Source organism: Pristis pectinata, chromosome 3 (genome assembly GCF_009764475.1).
Source record: "Pristis pectinata isolate sPriPec2 chromosome 3, sPriPec2.1.pri, whole genome shotgun sequence".
In the NCBI taxonomy this organism is placed as follows: Eukaryota; Metazoa; Chordata; class Chondrichthyes; order Rhinopristiformes; family Pristidae; genus Pristis; species Pristis pectinata.
The window spans coordinates 10,569,571-10,590,774 of record NC_067407.1 but is presented as its reverse complement, the minus strand read 5'-3'; the positions used below and the strand labels follow the sequence as shown (position 1 = coordinate 10,590,774).

Here is a 21,204-nt window from a genome sequence, read left to right as displayed (position 1 = left end):
CCTGTTATAGGAAAGATGTGGTTGAATTGGAAAGAGTGCAGAAAAGACTTGTGAAGATGTTGCCAAGACTAGAGGGCCTGAGTTATAGGGAGAAGTTGGCCAGGTTAGGTCTTTATTCCTTGGAGCGTGGGAGAATGAGGGGTGACCTTGTAGAAATCTTTAAAATTGTAAGAGGCATTGATAAGGTAGATGGTAATGGCCTTTTCCCCAGGGCAGGGGAGTCTAAAATGAGGAAGCATAGATTTAGGGTGAGGGGAAAGATTTAAAAGAAAGAAAAAAGGACCTGAGGGATAACTTTCCCACAGAGGGTGCTGAGTATATGGAACAAGCTGCCAGAGAAAGTGGTTGAGGCAGGTACAATAGTATCATTTAAGAAGCACTTGGATAGGTACATGGAGGGCTGGTATTTAGAGGGATATGGGTTGAATGCAGGAAATTGGGATGAGATGGGTCGGCATAGACTGGTTGGTCCAAAGGGCCTGTATCTGTGCTGTATTGCTGAATCTATAATAAGGGAACAACATTAGCTATATCCAGTCATTTGCAACTTTTCCCATGGCTAATGAAGATGCAAAAGTCTGTTAAAACCCCAGCAACCTCCTCTTTCTTCCTTTGGTATCCTGGGATAGATCCCATCAGATCCTTGATATTTAATTACCCTAATGTGCTCTAATACTTCTAGGGATTCTCCTTCCTGATATGGATGTGTTCCAGAATACTAGTGTATCCCTCCCTTAACCTTCCAGCTTCCATATTCTTCTGCCAGGTGAATAATAATTATTTTTTTAGGTTTCATTCATATCATCTGGCTCCATGCATACCCCTCAGGTCCCTGAGGGGCCTTGTTCCTTCCTTGGCTACTCTTTTGCTTCCAGTATACTCATTAAATTTTGGGATTCTCCTTAATCTTACTTGCCAATGTCACTTCATGTCCCTTTTTGCCCTCCTAATTTTCTCAAGTTTTCTCCTTGTGGTTTATCTAATATAAATCTCAAGTGACTCATTCAGTAGCAGTTTCCTCTGTCTGACATGTGCTTCTTTCTTTTCCCTGATCAAACCTTGATTATCCTTGTTAATCAGAATTCCCTAAACTTGCTGCCTTTGCCTCTTACCCATGCTGACTCTGAACTCTTATTGCCTTGTTTGTAAACCTCTCCCACTTATCAAATGTTCTCCCCTCTAGCAGCTGCTTCCAATCAATCTCTCCCAGGTCCTTTTGCAATCTGCCTTCTCCCAGCTTGGGGCCCTAACTTGAGAATCAACTTGATCTTTTTCAAGACTACCTTGAACATCACCCAAACCATGCTCACTGTTTCCAAAGGACTCCTTCAGACAGTTCAATCACTTGCCTATCCTCATTACCTAAGATGAGGTCTAGTATTGGTTTATTATTGTCATTTGCACTGAGGTACAGTGGAAAAACTTCTTGCATACAAATTGCACAGATCAATTCATTACAGTGCAGTTGCATTAGGTTAGTACAGAGTCCATTGAGGTGTACAGGTAAAAACAATAACAGTACAGAGTAAAGTGTCACAGCTACAGAGAGTGCAGTGCAATAAGGTGCAAGGTCACAACAAGGTAGATCATAAGGTCAGAGTCCATCATATCATATAAGGGAACTGTTCAATAGTCTTGTCTCAGTGGGGTAGAAGCTGTCCTTGAGTCTGGTGGAACGTGCCCTCAAGCTCCTGTATCCTCTACCCGCTGGAAGAGGAGAGAAGAGAGAACGTCCTGGGTGAGTGGGGTCTTTGATTATGCTGGCTGCTTCACCAAGACAATGAGAGGTAAAGACCATCCAAGGAGGGGAGGATGGTTTCTGTGATGCACTGGGCTGTCCACAACTCTCTGCAGTTTCTTGCAGTCCTGGGCAGAGCAGTTGCTGTACCAAGCTGTGATACATCCAGATAGGATGCTTTCTATCATACATCAATAAAAGTTGGTGAGAGTCAAAGGGGACAAACCAAATTTCTTTAGCCTCCTGAGTATAGCCCCTCCCTAGTTGAATGTTCTGCATTCTGCTTTAGAAAACCCTCTTGAATGCATTTTAAGAATGCCTCTCCATCTGATCCCCTGGCACTAAGGCAATCCCAGTCAATATTGGGAAGTTAAAATCCCCTTCTGCAACCCCTTTGCTTTTACATCCATCTGCAATCTGCCTTCTGGCTCCTGCTGACTCTTGGGAGGCCAAAATTATAACCCTACTGAAGTGACTGCCCACTTATTCCTAAATTATGGCCAATTCCTCTTGGATAATCTCCCTGAGAACTACTGTTATGCTCTCCCTGATCAAGGGTGACACACCCTTCTCTTTTGCACCCACCTGTCACACCTGAAATTTCTAAACCCAGGAACACTGAGCTGCCAGTCCTGCTCTTTCCTCACCATGTTTCTGTGATTGCAACAATTAGCTGCCATATTTCCTGCATTACACCATTAATTATGCTTTATTTCCTTACAATATAGAAGAAGGCCGTTGAGTCTATGCTGGTTTCCAGAACAATTCCATTCTCCCACTTATTTTCTTGTAGCCTATTCCATCTCTCATGCCCCTCAAATCCCCTCAGATTTGCTGACCATCCACCAACATCAGGAATAATTTACAGTACTTTGGGGATGTGGGAGGAAACCAGAGTATGCTGTGGTCACAAGAAGAATGTGGAACTCCACAGGGACAACATCAGGGATCATGATCAAATGCAGGCCAATGGAACTGGGGCAGCAGCACTACCTGCTGCATGTGTGTTAGAAGTACTACATTGGCTGTGAATACCTTGTGATGTCCCAATGGAGTTGCTGCCTTGAACTACTGCTAAGTGGCAAAGGGACTCTTAGTGTTGATTTTTTTTAATCATTCAAGGGATGTGGGCTTCACAGGCTGAACCAGCATTTAATTGCCCATCCCTAGTTGCCCTTGAAGGCCAGCGGTGAGCTGCTGCCTTGAACCACTGCAGTCCTTGAGATGTGGGTATACCCACAATGCAGGGAGGGAGTTCCAGGATCTTGACCCAGTTACAGTGATAATTTCCAAGCCAGGATGGTGCGTGACTTGAAGGGCAACTTCCAGGTGGTGGTGGTCCCATGCTTTTGCTGTCCTTGTCCTTCTAGCTGGTATAGGTTGTGGGTTTAGAAGGTGCTGTCTGAGGAGACTTGGTGAGTTGCTGCAGTGCATCCTGTAGATGGTACAAACTGCTACTGTCATCGGTGATGAAGTGAATGAATGGTTATGGATGGGGTGCCTATCAAGTGGGCTGGTATGTCTGATGTGTTGAGCTTCCTGAATGTTTTTGAATATGCAATCAACCAGGCAAGTGGAGAGTATTCCACCCCACTCCTGACTTGAGACATGTAGATGGTGGACAAGCTTTGGGGAGTTGGGTGAGTTACTCACTGCAGGATTCCTGACCTCAAACCTGCTCTTGTAGCCACATAGTTACTCCAGTTCAGTTTCTGGTACATTGGTCTTTTGACCCAGTAATAGAGAGAACTACTATCTATTAAGCTGCTTGTATGTTGTAACAGCTGTGTTGATTTGGGTACCTGGAGACTATTCCATTACATTCCTGATTTGTGTCCTGCAGTAGTTTGAGGAAGTGAGTCAGTTACTGTAAAACCCCAACTCCTGACCAGTTATTGCTACTCCATTCATATGGCCGGTTTATTCAAGTTTCTGGTCAATGACAACTTGAAACCTGAGGAAATTCAGTGATTCAGCCCAACTTCTGGACAATTGATCCAGAGATGAGTTCAAATCCAACCCCCACCCCATGGCAAAATAGAAATACAAGTTCAAGCAATTAAATAAAAATCTGGAAGTAGAGCTGATTTCAATACCAGTAATCATGAACTTCTGGATTATTGTAATAACCCATTTGGTTCACTAAAATCCTTCAAAGAAAAGTCTGGCATTGTGACTTGTCTGACCTATGTGTCCTTATTTCATGTTCGCTCATAACTGTCTTATAGAGTCATAGAGACACTGTCAGTGTGAAAACAAGCTCTTCAGCCATGTTAACTATCAAGCACTAATTCCACATGAATCCTATTTTATTCTCCTTGTATTCACATCAACTGTCTTACCACCCTCCAGCTGCTCCCCACCCACCTCCATCACCCCCCCACCCCCCCCCCCCCCCCCCCCAGATCCTACTGTTCATGTGTACAATAGGTATAATTTAGTGGCTGATTAACCTATCACCCATGTTTTTGGGATGTGGGAGAAAATTGGAGTACCTGGAGGAATTCTGTGCAGTCTCAGAATGTGCAAACTCCACATAAATGATGCCTGAGGTCAGAATTGAAACCAGGCCACTGGATTAATGAGGCAGTGGCTTTCCAGTTCAGAGACAATTGTACAGAGACCACAAATGGCAGTATTACCAGCTTTGACCACATCCCATGAATAAATAAGAACATGTGGTGAGATGAGAGCAACACTTATGAAATGCTGGAGGAACTCAGCAGGTTAGGCAGCATCTATTGGAGGGAAATGAACAATTGACGTTTTAGGCTGAGACCCTTCATCAGGACCTATTGCAAGATGAGATGGACTCTGTTGTTAGAGATGATCATTGCCTGGTATTTTTGGGGTGGGAATGTTATTTATCGGTCCATGTCTGAAGGTCATTCAGGAGTGCTTTAATGGCTAAGGAACAGTCATGTGAACAGTACAATCATCAGCAATCGTACAGTGAGGTTATGGTCATTGAAGCAGCTGAAGGTAGTTTGGTCTAGGATGTTGCCTTGATGATGCTCTGCAGCAATGAACAATGAGTGACTAATATAATGAGCTGAGTAACAATTTCTGGAACAAAATGTCATCACTGAAAAAAGCAGTTTGGTGACTCTACTTACATTTTCCAATCCTGGATGATACATTATTGAAGAGGGTACAGTCTGGTTCTTCTCCGGATAAAATGTACAACCTCCATCTGGCAACCCTGTCCTTTTATTAATGTTACATTCTGAACAGGAACTGTCACTGCAATCTTTAACAGTTCCTTTTACCTCCTTTGAACACCTGAAGGTCCAATGACAAAAATAAATCAGTCTTGATTCTGAGTGACATTTTCATAATTAACCATTAAGCAAGCTTAGACCAGTTTTATTAGAAAAGACCAAGAAATGAAATTTCTTTTAGGTAGAGTATATTCACTGCAAATTACCCTTTCAAACTGCATCAGATTTAAGTACACCTTTGGACACTCGTTTGTTTATGATGAGTCCAATTCAGGTGGGCACATGGACTGTCCAACAGAAAGCCCTGATCATTCTGTACCTCATAGCTGGACAGTCACAAAGTCCTAATTACAGCAGTTAATATTCTGCCAGGCTGGGAAGAATTTTACCATCTTTGTCAGTTGCTGCCAGAAATGTAAATGGTTCTTGTTCACAAACCAAATCTGTAACAAGGTGCCAGAGGTACTTGAGTCTGGCAGCAATGTGGAGAAAGACTCAGTTAACTGAGAACTTGCGCATCAGAAATGGAAAATGTTACTATAAAACAAGTTTTATGATACAATGTTAGCAGGGATATGGAAGAGGTAGAGAAGTAGAGAAAGGGGGCTATATTACTAGAAAAAGTATATAATATAGTGGAAGGGATGAGAGAATACATGAACATTTGAACTTTGCTGCTCACTGAAAGAGGGTAGTATAATAATAGTGGAAGTAGTAAAGTATGTAGCAGAAAATTTGTGTTGGATGCTTTATCTTGCTCTATCTTGGATGGTGCCTTTTTCAAGTCATTAACCTGAAACATTAATTCTGTTTCTCTCTCCATAGGTTCTGTCAGACCTGTTGAATAATTCCTGCACTTTTATTTTTTGAGATCTGTCCTTGGAACAAACCTGTCAACTTTTCAGCTTAACAATGTTAACAAATCCACAGTAGCAGACCACAAAAGAAAGCTCTCAGATATTGTGGCCTTGTCTTCAAACCCTGAAATGCTTTCTTTACTGAACAAAATAATTTGATTTGAAGTTCTCACCTTGTTGCCTCAATGGATCCCTTATCAGATCTGTAAAAAGGCACCTGATCATCATATTCATTAAATACACCCCACTGGAGATGGGCCCATTCATGAACAAATGTCTGTCCTGTAGAAAAAGGTAATGCATTAACTTCCTGTTGTTCAAAATCACATTTCAGAATGCTTGGCTATTGGTATGATATTTCTCATATCTTTTATTTTTATATCATAGCAAGAGGACATTTGGCCTGTTGAGCCTATGCTGGCTCAGATTAATGCCGTCAGTCCCACTTCCCATCCATTTATCCTGTACCCTATTCACACCCTTGCCCCCACCCTGATTCTCCTGTCACCCTCCTAAACAGGGTAATTTGCAAGTAGTCAATTCACATACTAATGTGCACAAGTTTCTCACAAGAACTGCATATCTCCCATTTTGCTTTCCCAAGTTGTTTCCATGAGTTTCCCTAGACAGTTTCATCTGCTTCAAAACATATGCTGCAAAGATGTTAACTTACTGAAAATGATTTACCTTTTTCACCATAAACTGCAACCAGCCTGTCATTTAGTATGAAGTTGGGAGTGAGGTGAATGTAACGGCCCTTCTCCCCACATCCTCCATACTGCAGGGTGTACGGGGTGTCTCCATGCCAAGGGTGTGGTTCAGCAATGATCACATTTGCCTGTGAAAGACAATTGCACATTTGTTTATTATCCATCTCTGATTGATTGCCCTTGATAGGTTGGTGAAAGCCACCACCTTAAATCGCTACAGCCTTTCTGATGTAGCTGCTCCCACAATGCTCTGGGGAGGATGTTCCAGCATTGGACTGAATCATGCTGAAGGAACAGTGATATATTTCCAAGTGAGGATGGTGTGTGACCTGGTGTGAACCTGCAGGCGGTGGTCTTCCCATGGGCTGTTATGCTTGTCCTTTTTGGTGGTATAGGTGTGGTTTAGGCATTGAATCTGAGTAGCCTAGATGAGTAATGGCAGTGAATTTTGTAGATACAGTAGTTTGCAGTGCAGTTAATATGCACTGGTAGTTGAGGGAATGAACGCTTTGGCTGGTAGATGGGCTGCTTTGTCCTGGATGATGTCAAGCTTCTTGAGAGTTTGCTGGACTGCACTGATCCAGGCAACTGGACAGTGTCTCTTCAACTCCTGTTGTGTACCTTGTAGATGGGGGGGGGGGAGAGAAAACACTTATGGTGTCATGAGGTCATGCACACAACACAGGACACCCAGCATCTAACTTACAATTGTAGCTGTGATATTTATGTAGCTAGTCAGTTTGGATCCTAGTGAATGGTGACCTACAGTGCATTAATGGAGGGGTACAAGGCAATAGTAATGTCACTGAAGTGGTGAGACTCTCTTGCTGGAGATGTTCAATGCCATACCTTTGACATGCACTATCAACATGGAGTCAATTAAGTTATTGAATAAGTACACTCTCAGTAACTATAGTGTGTGCTTAGAGCTTGCTGACATCATTCAGAGATGTGGATTTTGCTGAGTGGAGCCCATTGTTCAGATTTGCCATGAACACATTTACCTGGTCTAGTTTGTATAGTTTACTGCCTAAGAGCATCCTGGAGCTGAGCAGCAAGGTCCTGAGTGGGGCCATGACTTTGAATGATGTAGTTGGGGCAGAACATGTCTTGCCCATGAAATATGTTAAAAATCCTTTTTTAAAAATATTGCAGAAGTCAGAAAATCACCTAAATGAGCATCATCAATAACATTAAGGTAAACACAAGGAGACACACAAAAATTCTGCAGATGCTGGAATCTGGAGCAATACACAGTGCTGGAGGAACTCAGCAGATCAGGCAGCATCCATGGAGGTAAATAAACAGTTGATGTCTTGGGCCGAGATCCTTCATCAGGACTGGAAAGGTAAACAAGTGATTTTAAAAAAAAACAAACTAATTTAGCTTAATTGTGCCTGCCCTCTGTGTAGCTGTATAATTACCACTGAAATGGATGGGGTTGGTCTGGTGTAGGATCCAAGAGGAGGTTCCTGGGAGTTTTAGCCAGTTGATAAAATTCCCAGGCATTAGTGGTTACATTTCAATTACCAGCAATGCTATTAGCCAGTAAGTTTGCAACTTCTGCATCTTCATGAGAGTCCTGGATTTGCAAGCATCTACAAGGGCAAATGCTGGCAGATTCTGCTGAACTATCAGCAAAACCAGAAAAAATCTGGACTGTGGCTGGAAGTGCAATTACTGGAACAGACCAAAGAAAGATTTGTGTAATTAGATAACTATTTGAGTTTCAAGAGTGGCCATTTTGAGCTGTAAGTGCTGTGTTTAACTATAAGTTCAGACACCTTGGTGCATGAGGCTTCAGTGCAAGGAGGCTGAGTAGAAGTAGTAAGAGTATGTAATGTTTTCCTTAGAATTACTCTATTAGAGTAGCTTGGGGTGGCAGTTAGGGCAGTGGCATGCTCCTCCTGCAGGATTTGGGAGATCAGGGAGACTTCCAGTACCTTGGTGACTTCACCTGAAAGTGCACCCAGCTGCAGCTCCTGACTGACCACACTAAGAAAATGGAGCTGGATCATCCAGGATGCTGACAGCAATGTAAATAAGAGTCTTAGCAAGGTGATTGCACCTTGTGTTCAGGCAGCAAATAGTTGGGTGACACCAGGAAAGGTAGAGGGAGCAGGCAGGACAGTGCAGGGTTCCTCTGTGGCCATTTCCTTCAGCGATAAGTATACCCCTTTGGATATTGCTGAGGGGGATGATTTACCAGGGCAGAGTAGCAGCAGCTAGGTCAGCAGTACTGATCTTTGGCTCTGGGCAAGGGTAAGTCAGGCAGAGTAATAGTGATAGGAGACTTGATAGTTAGGGGGATGGACAGGAGATTCTGGCCACAAGAGATGCCAGGATGGTGTGTTGCCTCCTGGGTGCCAGGGTCAAGGATTCTGAGTGGCTGCAGAACATTCTCAAGGGGAAGGGGAGGTAGACAGAGGTCATGGTGCATGTTGGCACCAACAACATGGGTAGATTGGGGGATGAGGTCCTGTGCAGGGAGTAAAGGTAGTGTATTAGTTGAGGCATTTAGTTCAAGGGTCAGGAGATTATGCTGCAGCTTTATAAAAGTCTGGTCAGGCTGCATCTGGAGTATTGCATTCACTTTCTGGTTGCCCCATTATAGGAAAGATGTGAGGCTATGGAGAGGGTACAGAAGAGGTTTACCAGGATGCTGCCTGGATTAGAGGGTATGTGCTATAAGGAGAGGTTGGACAAATGGGTGTTTTCTCTGGAGCAGCAAAGGCTGAAGGGAGACCTGATAGAAGTTTATAAAATAATGAGATGCATAGATAGACAACTGGCATCTTTTTTCCCAGGGTCCAAATATCTAATACTAGAGGGCATGCATTTAAGGTGAGAGAGGATAAGTTCAAAGGAGATCTGTGGGGCAGGTTTTATTTTAAGAGTGGTAGGTGCCTGGAATGTACTGCCAGAGGATGGTAGTGCAGGCAAATATGATGGAGGTGTTTAAGAGGTTCTTGTATAGGTACATAAATGGGTAGAGAATGGAGTGAATATGGACATTGTGTAGGCAGAGGGGACCAGTTTAGTTACGGTGTTTACTAAGCTCGACACAACATTGTTGGCTGAAGGGCCTGTTCCTGTGCTATACTGTTCTATATTCTCTGACTCTTTTAGGACAACATAAATCCAGTGAACCAGATCTACCCTGACTTCAGGTGCTGCCTGTGTGGAGTTTGCCACATCACCTCATGACCATGGGGGTTTCTCCCAGGTCCTCCAGTTTTTTCAAACATCCAAAAATGTGTGGGTTGGTAGGTTAATTGGCTACTGTAAATTGCCTCTGGTGTGTAGGTGAGTTCTCAGGGGATATTTGGGGAAAATAAATAGATTAGGGTAGGATTAGTGTAAAAATGGGTTAATCACTACAGTTTAGCTGCTTATCTGATGCTAGATACCTGTGTTGCTGCAAGCAATGTTTTTCATTGCACCTGTGCATACATCCACTTTTTTATCTGACAATAAACTCAACTTTGCAGACTTTAGTTTGTGGGTGGTTGATGGTCAGTAGAAGGCCTGTTTCCCTGCTGTACCCCTCTGACATTCCAGTGTGCTGTCCAGACAGAAGGGGTGTTGAAATTTAGGAAGCACTGTTGTAATGCAACAGTGACCTCCTGACCCCTCTCTGATCCTGCAGATACTAAGTGTGTCATGTGTAATACTGATTGTCAACTTTCATTGCTCTTTCAAGGTCAAACCACTTTAAGAATTGTACAGTTACTCATTGCTCTTGGTATTGGTTTATTATTGTCACTTGCACTGAGGTACAGTGGAAAAAACTTGTCTTACAAATGATCTTACAGGTCAATTCATCACATAGTGCAGTTACATTAAAGTTAGTACAGAGTGCATTGATGTAGTACAGGTTAAAAAAAAATAACAGTACTGAGTAAAGTGTCACAGCTACAGAGTGCAGTTCATCAGGTGCAAGGTCACAAGGTAGATCATGAGGTCAGGTCATAATCCATCTCATTGTATAAGGGAACTGTTCAATAGTCTTATCACAATGGGGTAGAAGCTGGTCCTTTAAGTCTGGTGGTCGTGCCCTCAGGCTCCTATATCTTCTACCCAATGGTAAGAGGAGAGAAGAATGTCCCAGGTGGGTGGGGTCTTTGATTATGCTGGCTGCTACACCAAGACACGAGAGGTAAAGACAGTCAAGGAGGGGAGACTGTTGTCTGTAATGTGCTGGGCTGTGTCCACAAACTCTGCAGCTTCTTGTGGTCTTGGGCAAAGCAGTTGCCATACCAAGCCATGATGCATCCTGATGGGATGCTTTCTATGGTGCATTGGTAAAATTTAGTGAGTCAAAGGGGACAAGCCAAATTTCTTTAGCCTCCTGAGGAAGTAGAGGTGCTGGTGAGCTTTCTTGGCCCTTTGTATATTGCTATCATTTTCAGCAAAGAATAAGCCAGATCCTACCTATCTCTTTGTGGAAGAGTGCCTTGCTGCCCAAACACTAAACTTTTTCTATCACTTTGTTTTAACTAACTAGTTTGACTGGTATATTTTTTCCAGTATCACAAGGAGACTGACACTCCCAAAACTTCTCATTACTGCTTCCAGACTTCAGAGCTTTGCATAATGAGGACACACTGCCCTCTTCTAAGCACTGCAAGATACCCACAATTTCACTTCCTCACCTTGCCCTTATTAAATGCTGTCCCCACAATTAATGCTAGATTGTGAACTTTTGCCCAGCATTTTGGAAAGCATGCCAACTCCACTAAATGCTTAGAATCCCACAAACCTGTCAGCAACTATATACAAGCCATCCCTAGATTAATATTACCCTTTCTTGTCAAGTCTTGTGTGCTTTTGATACCATTCATTACAATACTGTGGCAGCATGGTACCACAGCAAGTGATTTTTGTGTACTTTCTGACTTATGGACAAATCGACTGATGTCTGTTTTTAAAAAAAATCAAACCCATTCATTGCCTACTTACAAATGTAGTTACATATGACACAAATTATCAGAGGATGAGAAGGAATCCAAAAGAACTACATTTAAACATACCTGGATGAACATTTGCATTGCCAAGGCATAGAAGTCTATGGACCAAATACCAATAAATGGGTACTTGATGGGAAAGTTGGACAAGGTGTGCTGAAGGGCCTGTTTCTGAATGTATTGCTCTTTGACTCAGTAATGTGTTTGTATGTGTCTGATCCAGTTATTCTTCAAATCCTCAGGTTCTTTCAGGAGTCCAAGAATGAGTTGAAAACAACTTGGTGCTTCACAAAGTTTTATTGGGAAAGTTTTAAAACAAAGAAACAGTCACAGAGCACATGGTACTAGCTTTACTACTAGGAGATGAGCCAGGACAAAAACTAAAGATAAGCTTGGGGGGGGGGGGGGGGTGGTGGTGAGGAAAGTGATTAACAAAAAAAGGACACATTTTATACCCAAGATAGGAGGTACTCCTTAGCTAACAATAGTCCAATCAGGAAACTTACTAGATACCTGTGGCCAAACCCAATGAGAAAACATTTGCCTGATGGACAAACCAATGAGCTAGGAAGTGGCCATTCCTTGTGCAGCCACTTGAGGTATATTAAACATGATACATGTTTTTAAAAAACTAATTAAAATAGTTGAATCCAACATGTGCTAGACACTGAAACAAAAAACAGGAACCTACTGAATGGACAAGTAAACCACCAAGTTACTTCCAGACTAGAACTCAAAACACAATGCAAAGTCTAGAATATTATGTTATAAAACAAGTCTTGTCTCATTCTGACTGCACTAATTCCCACAGTATAGTTATACATGCACAGCATCAGAGCAGGCAAGCGGAGTGAGGGAGCAGAGTGTTTGGGCTTTAGCTCAAGGGCTTTGGTGTAAAGGGGCAAGGCAGGAGAGTAGCTGGTAGGTAAAGGTAAGATATATCTGTTATAAATTTTTAAGTAGGATAAAACTAGGTAGGGAAAGAATTAGTTCAGATGGAGGACATGGTGGTGTGCTGCAGCTGTTTGATGTGGGAGCTAGTGGACCCTTGCTGTGGTGCATGATGACTACATCTGCAGTAAGTGCTTGAGGCTGGAGGAACTTTGGCTCAGAATTGATAAGCTGGAGTTGCAGCTTCAAACACTGCTAAGCATCAAGGATGGGAGTTATGTAGATACTGTACATCAGGAGACAGTCACTGCCATCCCCCCCACCTCACATCTTAGAGCAGGTACTTCTGGGGTCCAGGAAGTAGATAGAAGGGTGACTGTCAGGGAGAGAAAAGGAAAAAGAAAACAAACAGGCAGATAGTGCAGAGGACCCCAGAGGCTGTTCCCCTCAATAACAGGTTTTACACTTTGGAAGCTGTTGAAGGGGGTTGACCTGCAGGAATCAAGCAGCAGTAGCCAGTTCTCTGGCACTGGGACTGGTCCTGCTGCTCAGAAGGGAGGAGAAGAGGAAGGCAGTAGTGATAGGGGACTTAATAGTCAGAGAAACAGATAGGAGGTTCTGTGGCAGTGAACATGAATCCCAGATGGTATGTTGCCTCCCAGGTGCCAGGGTCCAGGATGTCTCTGATTGGGTCTGCAGGATTCTTGAGCAGGAGGGGACAACAGCCAGAAGTCGTGGGTCATGTTGGTACCAATGACATGGGTAGGAAGAGGGATGAGGTCCTGAAAAGTGACTTTAGGGAGCTAGGCAGAAAGCTGAAGAACAGGACCTCAAGGGTAGCAATCCTCAGGATTGCTGCCAGTGCCATGCAATACTGAAGGTAGGAATAGGAGGAGATGGCAAATGAATGCATGGCTGAGAATGTTGGTGCAAGAGGGAAGGTTTTAGATTTTTGGATCATTGGGATCTGTTCTGGGGAAGGTGGACCTGTACAGTGGATGGGTTTAACACTGAACCCGAGGGGGCCCAATATCCTTGCAGGCGGGTTTGCTAAGGTGGTTTGGGAGGTTTTAAACTAGTTTGCGAGGGGGATGGGAAACCAGAGGGGTAGGTCAGAGGAAGAAGTGGATGGGGAAAAGCCAGATCTAATGGGCAGAGGGGCTTTGAGGAAGAAGTGGAGTATAGGCTATAAAAGTAGAAAGGTGGATGGGCTAAAGTGCATTTACTTAAATGTAAGAAGCATCAGGAATAAGGGTGATGAACTGAGAGCTTGGATAAGTACATGAGACTATGATACTGTGGCTCTTGCAGAGGACCTGGCTGTTACCAGGGCAGGAATGGACATTGAATATTCCTGGTTTTCAGTGTTTTAAAAGGGATGAAGGGGGTTGGAGAAGAAGAAGAGGAGGATGGGTGGCGACTACTGGTCAGGAATACTATTACAGCTGCAGAAATGGTGGATAATGTAGAAGTGAGCTTTGCTAGAGTCAATATGGGTGGAAGTTAGGAACAAGAAAGGAGCAGTTACTCTACTGGGAGTATTCTATAGGTCCCACAGTAGCAGCAGGGATACCGAGGGGCAGATTTTGGAAAGATGCAAAAATAACAGGGTTATTATTGTGGGAGATTTCAACTTCCCAAATATTGGCACCTGCTTAGTGCCAAAGGTCTAGATGGGGCGGAGTTTAAGTGTGTCCAGGACGGATTCCTGACACAGTATGACAGGCCGACTAGAGGGGATGCCATATTAGATCTAGTTCTAGTGTTACGGACTCAGTGAAAGTCCCTTTAAGATAGAGAGTGTGTGTGTGTGTGTGGGGCGTGCTTTCTTCAATAGAAGATAAAGGACGTAATGACGTTGTTGAAGAAGAAGAAGAAAAAAAAGAGAGAGAGAGAAGGGAGAGACACCAGCCTGCTTGTTTTCTCTATCGATGGATGAGAAACAATAAACTGTGTTTGCCATAGAAATCCATGTATGGAAGTTGGAAGTAATCCGGTGGAGTTCACTTTGTTGCTGACCTGTAGAAGGAAACAGGTATTTGTGTGTGGACGACCACGGTTCGGATGCTTTTCGGGGTGAGGAAGTCACTACCGAGTAAACACTGAAGTGTCGTTTGGGTTCCATCGTGGAACATTTGGATTTCGTATGTGTTCTCTCTGTTTTTCTACATCTACATCTTATCTTCAGACAACGGTGGTTGTTGAAGAAGCCCTTGCTCATGTTTCACCTTATGGCTTGCGGAACTGAACTTTAAGAACCATTCCGGAACTGGGAGTTTTGGACTTTGTCACACACACACACACGAAGAGTTTAGTTTTGGGGTTAACGTTCGAGGTTTAACATTCTTGAATTCTAACATACTAACATTTTTTTTTAACTTTTATTTTACGTATTATCATAAGTAGTGATTAATAAATAGTTTTTAACACTGAATCATGCTCAGTGTGTTTCTTTTGTTGCTGGTTTGTGACAAAATTGGGGGTTCGTCCGGGATAGTTCCCAAGGTTAACGAGATTCGTCTGGGATCCAATCCAAAGATTAACGAGTGTCATCTGGGATCGTTCCCCAGATTGACGAGATTCGTTCGGGATTCAATCCAAAGATTGTTGAGGGAGGTCTGATAAATTCTTTCTAATTGGCTTGTGTGTGTGGAAACCAGCAACAATGGATACATTTTTGAAAAAACCCTCTCCTGGAGGATTGCAGGGGATGAGGAAGCCTGATTTGGTGAAAATTGCTGCAGAGTTACATCTTGAGGCAGTAACGCGATTTATGAGGAAGGCAGATATTCAGAGACTGATAGCTGGCCATTTTGTGGAAAGGTGTTTGAGGAGGAAGTGTTAAAACAGTTTCCTGGCAGTGAAATAGCAATTTCTGAGGCCACAGGTGCAGCTGGCAAAGATAGAGGCTGAACGAGAGCAAACCCAGTTAAAGATAGAGGCTGAACGAGAACAGAAGAAATTAGAGGCCGAACAAGAGGAAAAGAGATTAGACGCTGAACGAGAGCAAACCCAGTTAAAGATAGAGGCCGAACAAAAGCTAACTCAGATGAAGATAGAGGCTGATCTAGCAATGAAGCAGATGGAGCTGGATAACGAGGAGAAAAGAGGCAGCATGAGTTACAAATGAAGCGTAGGAGTTCGGAATCTGATTCTGATGATGGTTTTTCAGCCAGCAGGGAGGTTCGATTAGTCCCTCCGTTTGAAGAAGATCAGGTTGATCAGTATTTCCAACATTTTGAAAGGTTGCTGTGAGTTCAAACTGGCCAAGGAAAGGATGGGCTCTTATGGTACAGAGTGTGATTAAAGGTAAAGCTCAAAAAGCTTATTCTGCTTTGTCTGCTGAGGATGCAGCTGATTATACCAAGGTAAAACAAGCTATATTGAAGGCCTATGAATTGGTACCTGAAGCTTATAGACAAAAATTCAGAGACTTGAGGAAATCTGCAGATCAGACTTATATGGAATTTGCCAATGGAAAGAGAATATGTTTTGAACGATGGTACATGGCTAAAAATGTAGATGGGGATTTGATAAATTGAAAGAATTGATACTGGTGGAAGACTTTAAAAGATGTGTTCCAGCTGAATTAACAACATATTTAAATGAAAAGGCAGTGGAAACTTTACAAGAAACTGCTAGGTTGGCAGATGATTATGCTTTAACCCATAAATCCAAATGGGGACAACCTAAAACCTTTCAAAAGAGTTACAAAGACAATCCAGGTAAACCAGAGATTAAATTGGGAGGTAATCAAAAAGGAAAAGATGAAAAGAAGCCAGGGCTGGATGAAACCTTGAGCGTACTTGTTATTACTGTAGGAAACCTGGCCACGTGATATCTAATTGTGCCCTTTTGAAGAAAAAGAAGAAGCTGGGCCCAATGCTTGCTTTCAGGCAATTAAAAATCAAAAAGGTTTAGGAGATGCTGTTAAAGATCAGTCCTTGCAAGAGGGAAAAGCGGAAAAGTTGGAGGAGGTGAGAAAGGAATTCCGTTCGTATGTATCAGAGGGTTTTGTTTCACTGAATGATGAGTCACCCCCAGGTGCCAGTGAAAATTCTTAGAGTTACTGGGGCTAGTCAATCTCTCTTGCTGGACAGTGTTTTAAATTTTGGTGAAGAAAGTGACACTGGTGAAGTAAATCTAATACGAGACGTTACAGGTGAGACCATGTCTGTCCCTTTTCACAGGGTGATTTTAAAGTCAAAGTTTGTAGAAGGACCAGTCGAGATAGGGATAAGACCTAGTTTGCCAGTGGAAGGAGTTTCTTTGTTATTGGGAAATGACCTTGCAAATGGAGAAAGTGATCCTGTGGTACGGTTAACAACCAAACCAAGGATTGAGTCTGAGAATGATTCAGATGTTTACCCATCATGTGCGGTGACTCGAGCTAGAGCTAGAGAATTAGCCAAGACAGACAGTCCGGTGCAGTCTGATGTGGTTCCTTGTGACAGTCCTAAACAGGAAGAAAATTATGATGCCTTATCTGAGACTTTTCTGTCTTCACTGGAGGATCAATATCCTTATAGTGAGCCTGAATTTAAAGATTTGTCTTTGTCGAGGAAGGATTTTATGGTGGAACAGACAAAGGACCATGAGTTGACAGAATTGAAAGAAAAAGTACTCGTGAGGAGATTGAGAAAGTGCCAAGTGGATATTATGTCAAAAATGGAGTGTTAATGAGGAAATGGAGACCTCCCCATGCCCAAAAAAATTTAAAACTCGGTTGGAAGAGTCTGCCAGCTAGCGAGAGAGAATTTGAAAACCAGCCAGATAAGAATGAAGACATATTTTGATAGACGTGCTCGGCCTAGGACATTCGCAGTGGGGCAAAAGGTGTTGTATTTTTCCCTAGCCAAAATAATCCATTGCAATCTCATTTTTCTGGACCCTATGCTATTGAATCTCGAGTGACTGATTTAATATATATAATCAAAACACCAGATAGACGCAAGAAAACACAACTGTCATGTAAACATGCTAAAACCTTATTATGAGAGGGATTCAGTTGTGACCTTGGTGGATGATGTAAAGGTTGTTTCTAGAATGCCTGATGTTGATGTTGAGGAAGGCCAATTTAGACCAAATATTGTTCCATCGAAACTAAAAAACCAAAATATCCTGGAGAACCTTGAAACGAAGTTGGACCATTTACAAGTTTCACAAAAACACCAGATGAGAGAATTAATTTTAAAATTTAAAAATCTGTTCCCAGATGTTCCAAACAGAACATCGATAATTACCCATGATGTTGATGTTGGGGATGCAAAACCAATCAAACAACACCCATATCAAATGAATGTGGAAAAAAGTAAACTTGTTGATCAGGAATAAATACATGTTGGAAATGATATTATTAGACATTCTAGTTCAAATTGGAGTTCGCCCTGTGTTATTGTACCTAAACCTGATGGAACTGTTAGATTTTGCACAGATTACAGGAAAGTGAATGCTGTAACAGTCAGATGCTTACCCTATTCCTAGGGTGGATGATTGCATAGACAGAGTGGGAAAGGCAAAATTTCTTACAAAGATTGACCTATTAAAAGGGTACTGGTGTGTTCCATTAACAGATAGAGGAAGGGAAATTTCAGCCTTTGTAACCCCTTCTGGATTGTATGAATACAATGTTTAACCATTTGGAATGAAAAATGCTCCGGCAACATTTCAAAGAATGATTAATTCAGTGATTCATGGGTTAAAACATACAGATGTCTACATTGACGACTTAGTGACTGGGAATGATACATGGGAGGATCACATATCTGCGTTATAAAGGTTGTTTGAAAGACTTTCCAAGGCTAACCTTACAGTTAACTTGGCTAAAAGTGAATTTGGCCATGCCACTGTGACGTATCTTGGTTATGTTGTAGGTCAAGGCAAGCAAGCTCCTGTTCAGGCAAAAGTTCAAGCGATATCTGAGTTCCCTATTCCCACAGGTACGAGGACTGTTAGAAGATTTTTGGGAATGGTTGGATATTATCAAAAATTTTGTAAAAATTTTGCTGATATTGCTCTTCCCCTAACTAATCTTCTGAAGAAGGGAGTAAAGTTTGTTTGGACAGATTCTTGTCAAGAAGCATTTGAGAAGCTGAAAGCCATTTTATGTTACCATCCTGTGCTCAAATCACCTGACTTTGAAAAGCCATTTTCATTAGCAGTAGATGCCAGTGATGCAGCTGCAGGAGCTGTGTTGTTGCAGAAGGGTGACCTTGATGATATTGACCATCCTGTAGCTTACTTTTCAAAGAAATTTAATGAGCATCAAAAGAATTATTCCACCATAGAGAAAGAATTACTGTCGCTTGTTTTAGCCTTGCAACATTTCAGTGTATATGTTTGCACTGCTCAGAAACCATTGACTGTATATACAGATCATAACCCACTGGTGTTTCTGAGCTGAGTCAAAAACAAGAACAGAAGGCTGTTAAACTGGAGTTTAATTTTGCAAGAATTTGACCTCAGGATAACTCGCATTAAAGGCAAAGATAATGTGATTGCTGATTGTCTTTCCCGATGTTAAATGGGAAACATGTATCTGTACTAATCTGATAGTCTGTAGTTGTGTAGCATGATAATTATTAACATTACTAACTGAATGCGTGGTTGAATTTTCTTGGGAAAATTTTTTTTAAGGTGGGAGGTGTTACGGGACTCAGTGAAAGTCCCTTTAAGATAGAGTGTGTGTGGGCGTGCTTACATCAATAGAAGATAAAGGACGTAATGACGTTGTTGAAGAAGAAGAAAAACGAGAGAGAGAGAGAAGGGAGAGACACCAGCCTGCTTGTTTTTCTCTATTGATGGATGAGAAACAATAACTGTGTTTGCCATAGAAACTCCATGTATGGAAGTTGGAAGTAATCCGGTGGAGTTCACTTTGTTGCTGACCTGTAGAAGGAAACAGGTATTTGTGTGTGGACGACCACGGTTCGGATGCTTTTCGGGGTGAGGAAGTCACTACCGAGTAAACACTGAAGTGTCATTTGGGTTCCATCGTGGAACATTTGGATTTCGTATGTACTCTCTCTGTTTTTCTACATCTTATCTTCAGACAACGGTGGTTGTTGAAGAAGCCCTTGCTCATGTTTCACCTTATGGCTTGCGGAACTGAACTTTAAGAACCATTCCGGAACTGGGAGTTTTGGACTTTGTCACACACACACACGAAGAGTTTAGTTTTGGGGTTAACGTTCGAGGTTTAACATTCTTGAATTCTAACATACTAACATTTTTTTTAAACTTTTATTTTACGTATTATCATAAGTAGTGATTAATAAAATAGTTTTTAACACTGAATCATGCTCAGTGTTTCTTTTGTTGCTGGTTTGTGACACTAGGTAATGAACTGGGTCAGGTGACAGATCTACTGGTGGGTGAGCATTTGGGGGACAGCGACCACTGCTCCATAAACTTTAACATTGTCATGGACAAGGATAGGAGCAAAAGATGGGAAGATATTTAATTGGGGAAAGGTAAATTATGAGACTATAAGGCTAGAACTTGAGAGTAAATTGGGATGACATTTTTGAAGGGAAATGTACTATGGAGATGTGGTCAATGTTCAGGGATCTCTTGCAGGATGTTAGGGATAAATTTGTCCCGATGAGACAGAATGAATTGCAGGGTGAAGGAACCATGGGTGACGAGAGGTGGAACGACTAGTTAGGAAGGAGTAAGCAGCAAGGATCAGATAGGGCTTGTGAGGAATATAGAGTAGCAAGGAAGAAACTTGAGAAGGGGCTGAGGAGACCAAGAAGGGGACATGAAAAGGCTTTGGCAAGTAGGGTTAAGGAGAATCCCAAGGCTTTTCTCGTATGTGAAGAGCAGAAGGATGACGAGAGTAAAAGTAGGTCCGATTAAAGACAAAGGTGGGAAGATGTTCCTGGAAGCTGTGGAAGTGGGTGAGGTTCTTGATGAATACTTCTCTTCAGTATTTGCCAAGGAGAGGGGTCTTGATGATGCTGAGGACAGTGTTGGTAAGGGTAATGTTCTGGAGTATATAGATATCAAGAGAGAATGTGTTGGAGCTGTTTGAAAATATTAGGACAGAAGTCCCCAGGGCCTGACAGGATATTCCCCAGGCTGCTGCTTGAGGTGAGGGAGGAGATTGCTGAACTGTTGGTTAGGATCTTTGAGTCCTCATTGTCCGCGGGGATGGTACCGGAGGATTGGAGGGTGGCGAATGTTGTCCCCTTATTCAAAAAAGGTAGTAGGGATAGTCCAGGGAATTACAGACCAGTGAGCCTTACATCTGTGGTGGGTAAGCTGTTGGAAAGGATTCTAAGAGATAGGATCTATGAGCATTTAGAGAATCATGGACTAATTAGGGACAGCCAGCATGGCTTTGCAAAGGGAAGATCTTGCCTCACAAGCCTGATAGGGTTCTTTGAGGAGGTGACCAGGAAGATTGAGGATAGTGCAGTGGATGTGGTCTACATGAATTTTAGTAAGGCATTTGCAAAGGTTCCACATGATAGGCTTCAGAAGGTCATAGGCCAAGGGATCCGGGGAAGCTTGGCTGTGTGGATTCAGAATTGGCTTGCCTATAGAAAGCAGAGGATTGTGGTGGAGGCAGTGCCCTCAGACTGGAGGGCTGTGACTTGTGGTGTCCCACAGGGATTGGTTCTGGGACCTCTACTTTTCGTGATATTTATTAATGACTTGAATGAGGGGGTGGAAGGGTGGGTTAGCAAGTTTGCAGATGACAAAGGTTGGTGGTGTTGTGGATAATGTGGAGGGCTATAGAAGCTTGCAGAGAGATATTGATAGGATGCAGAGCTGGGCTGACAAGTGGCAGATGGAGTTCAATCTGGAGAAGTG

The 21,204-nt window shown here is 42.6% G+C and overlaps 1 protein-coding gene across 1 annotated transcript in view; it reads right to left on the bottom strand.

Moving 5' to 3' along the window:
• LOC127567729 (calcium-activated chloride channel regulator 1-like) overlaps positions 1–21,204 on the bottom strand; it is a 76,643-nt gene that overhangs the window by 48,935 nt on the left and 6,504 nt on the right. Inside the window, exons 4-6 of the mRNA XM_052010707.1 lie at positions 6,504–6,654; positions 5,990–6,098; positions 4,855–5,020 (exon numbers count right to left, since the gene is read on the bottom strand). Coding sequence (XP_051866667.1) covers positions 4,855–5,020; positions 5,990–6,098; positions 6,504–6,654 — 426 coding nt within the window. The remainder of the gene's footprint in view (positions 1–4,854; positions 5,021–5,989; positions 6,099–6,503; positions 6,655–21,204) is intronic.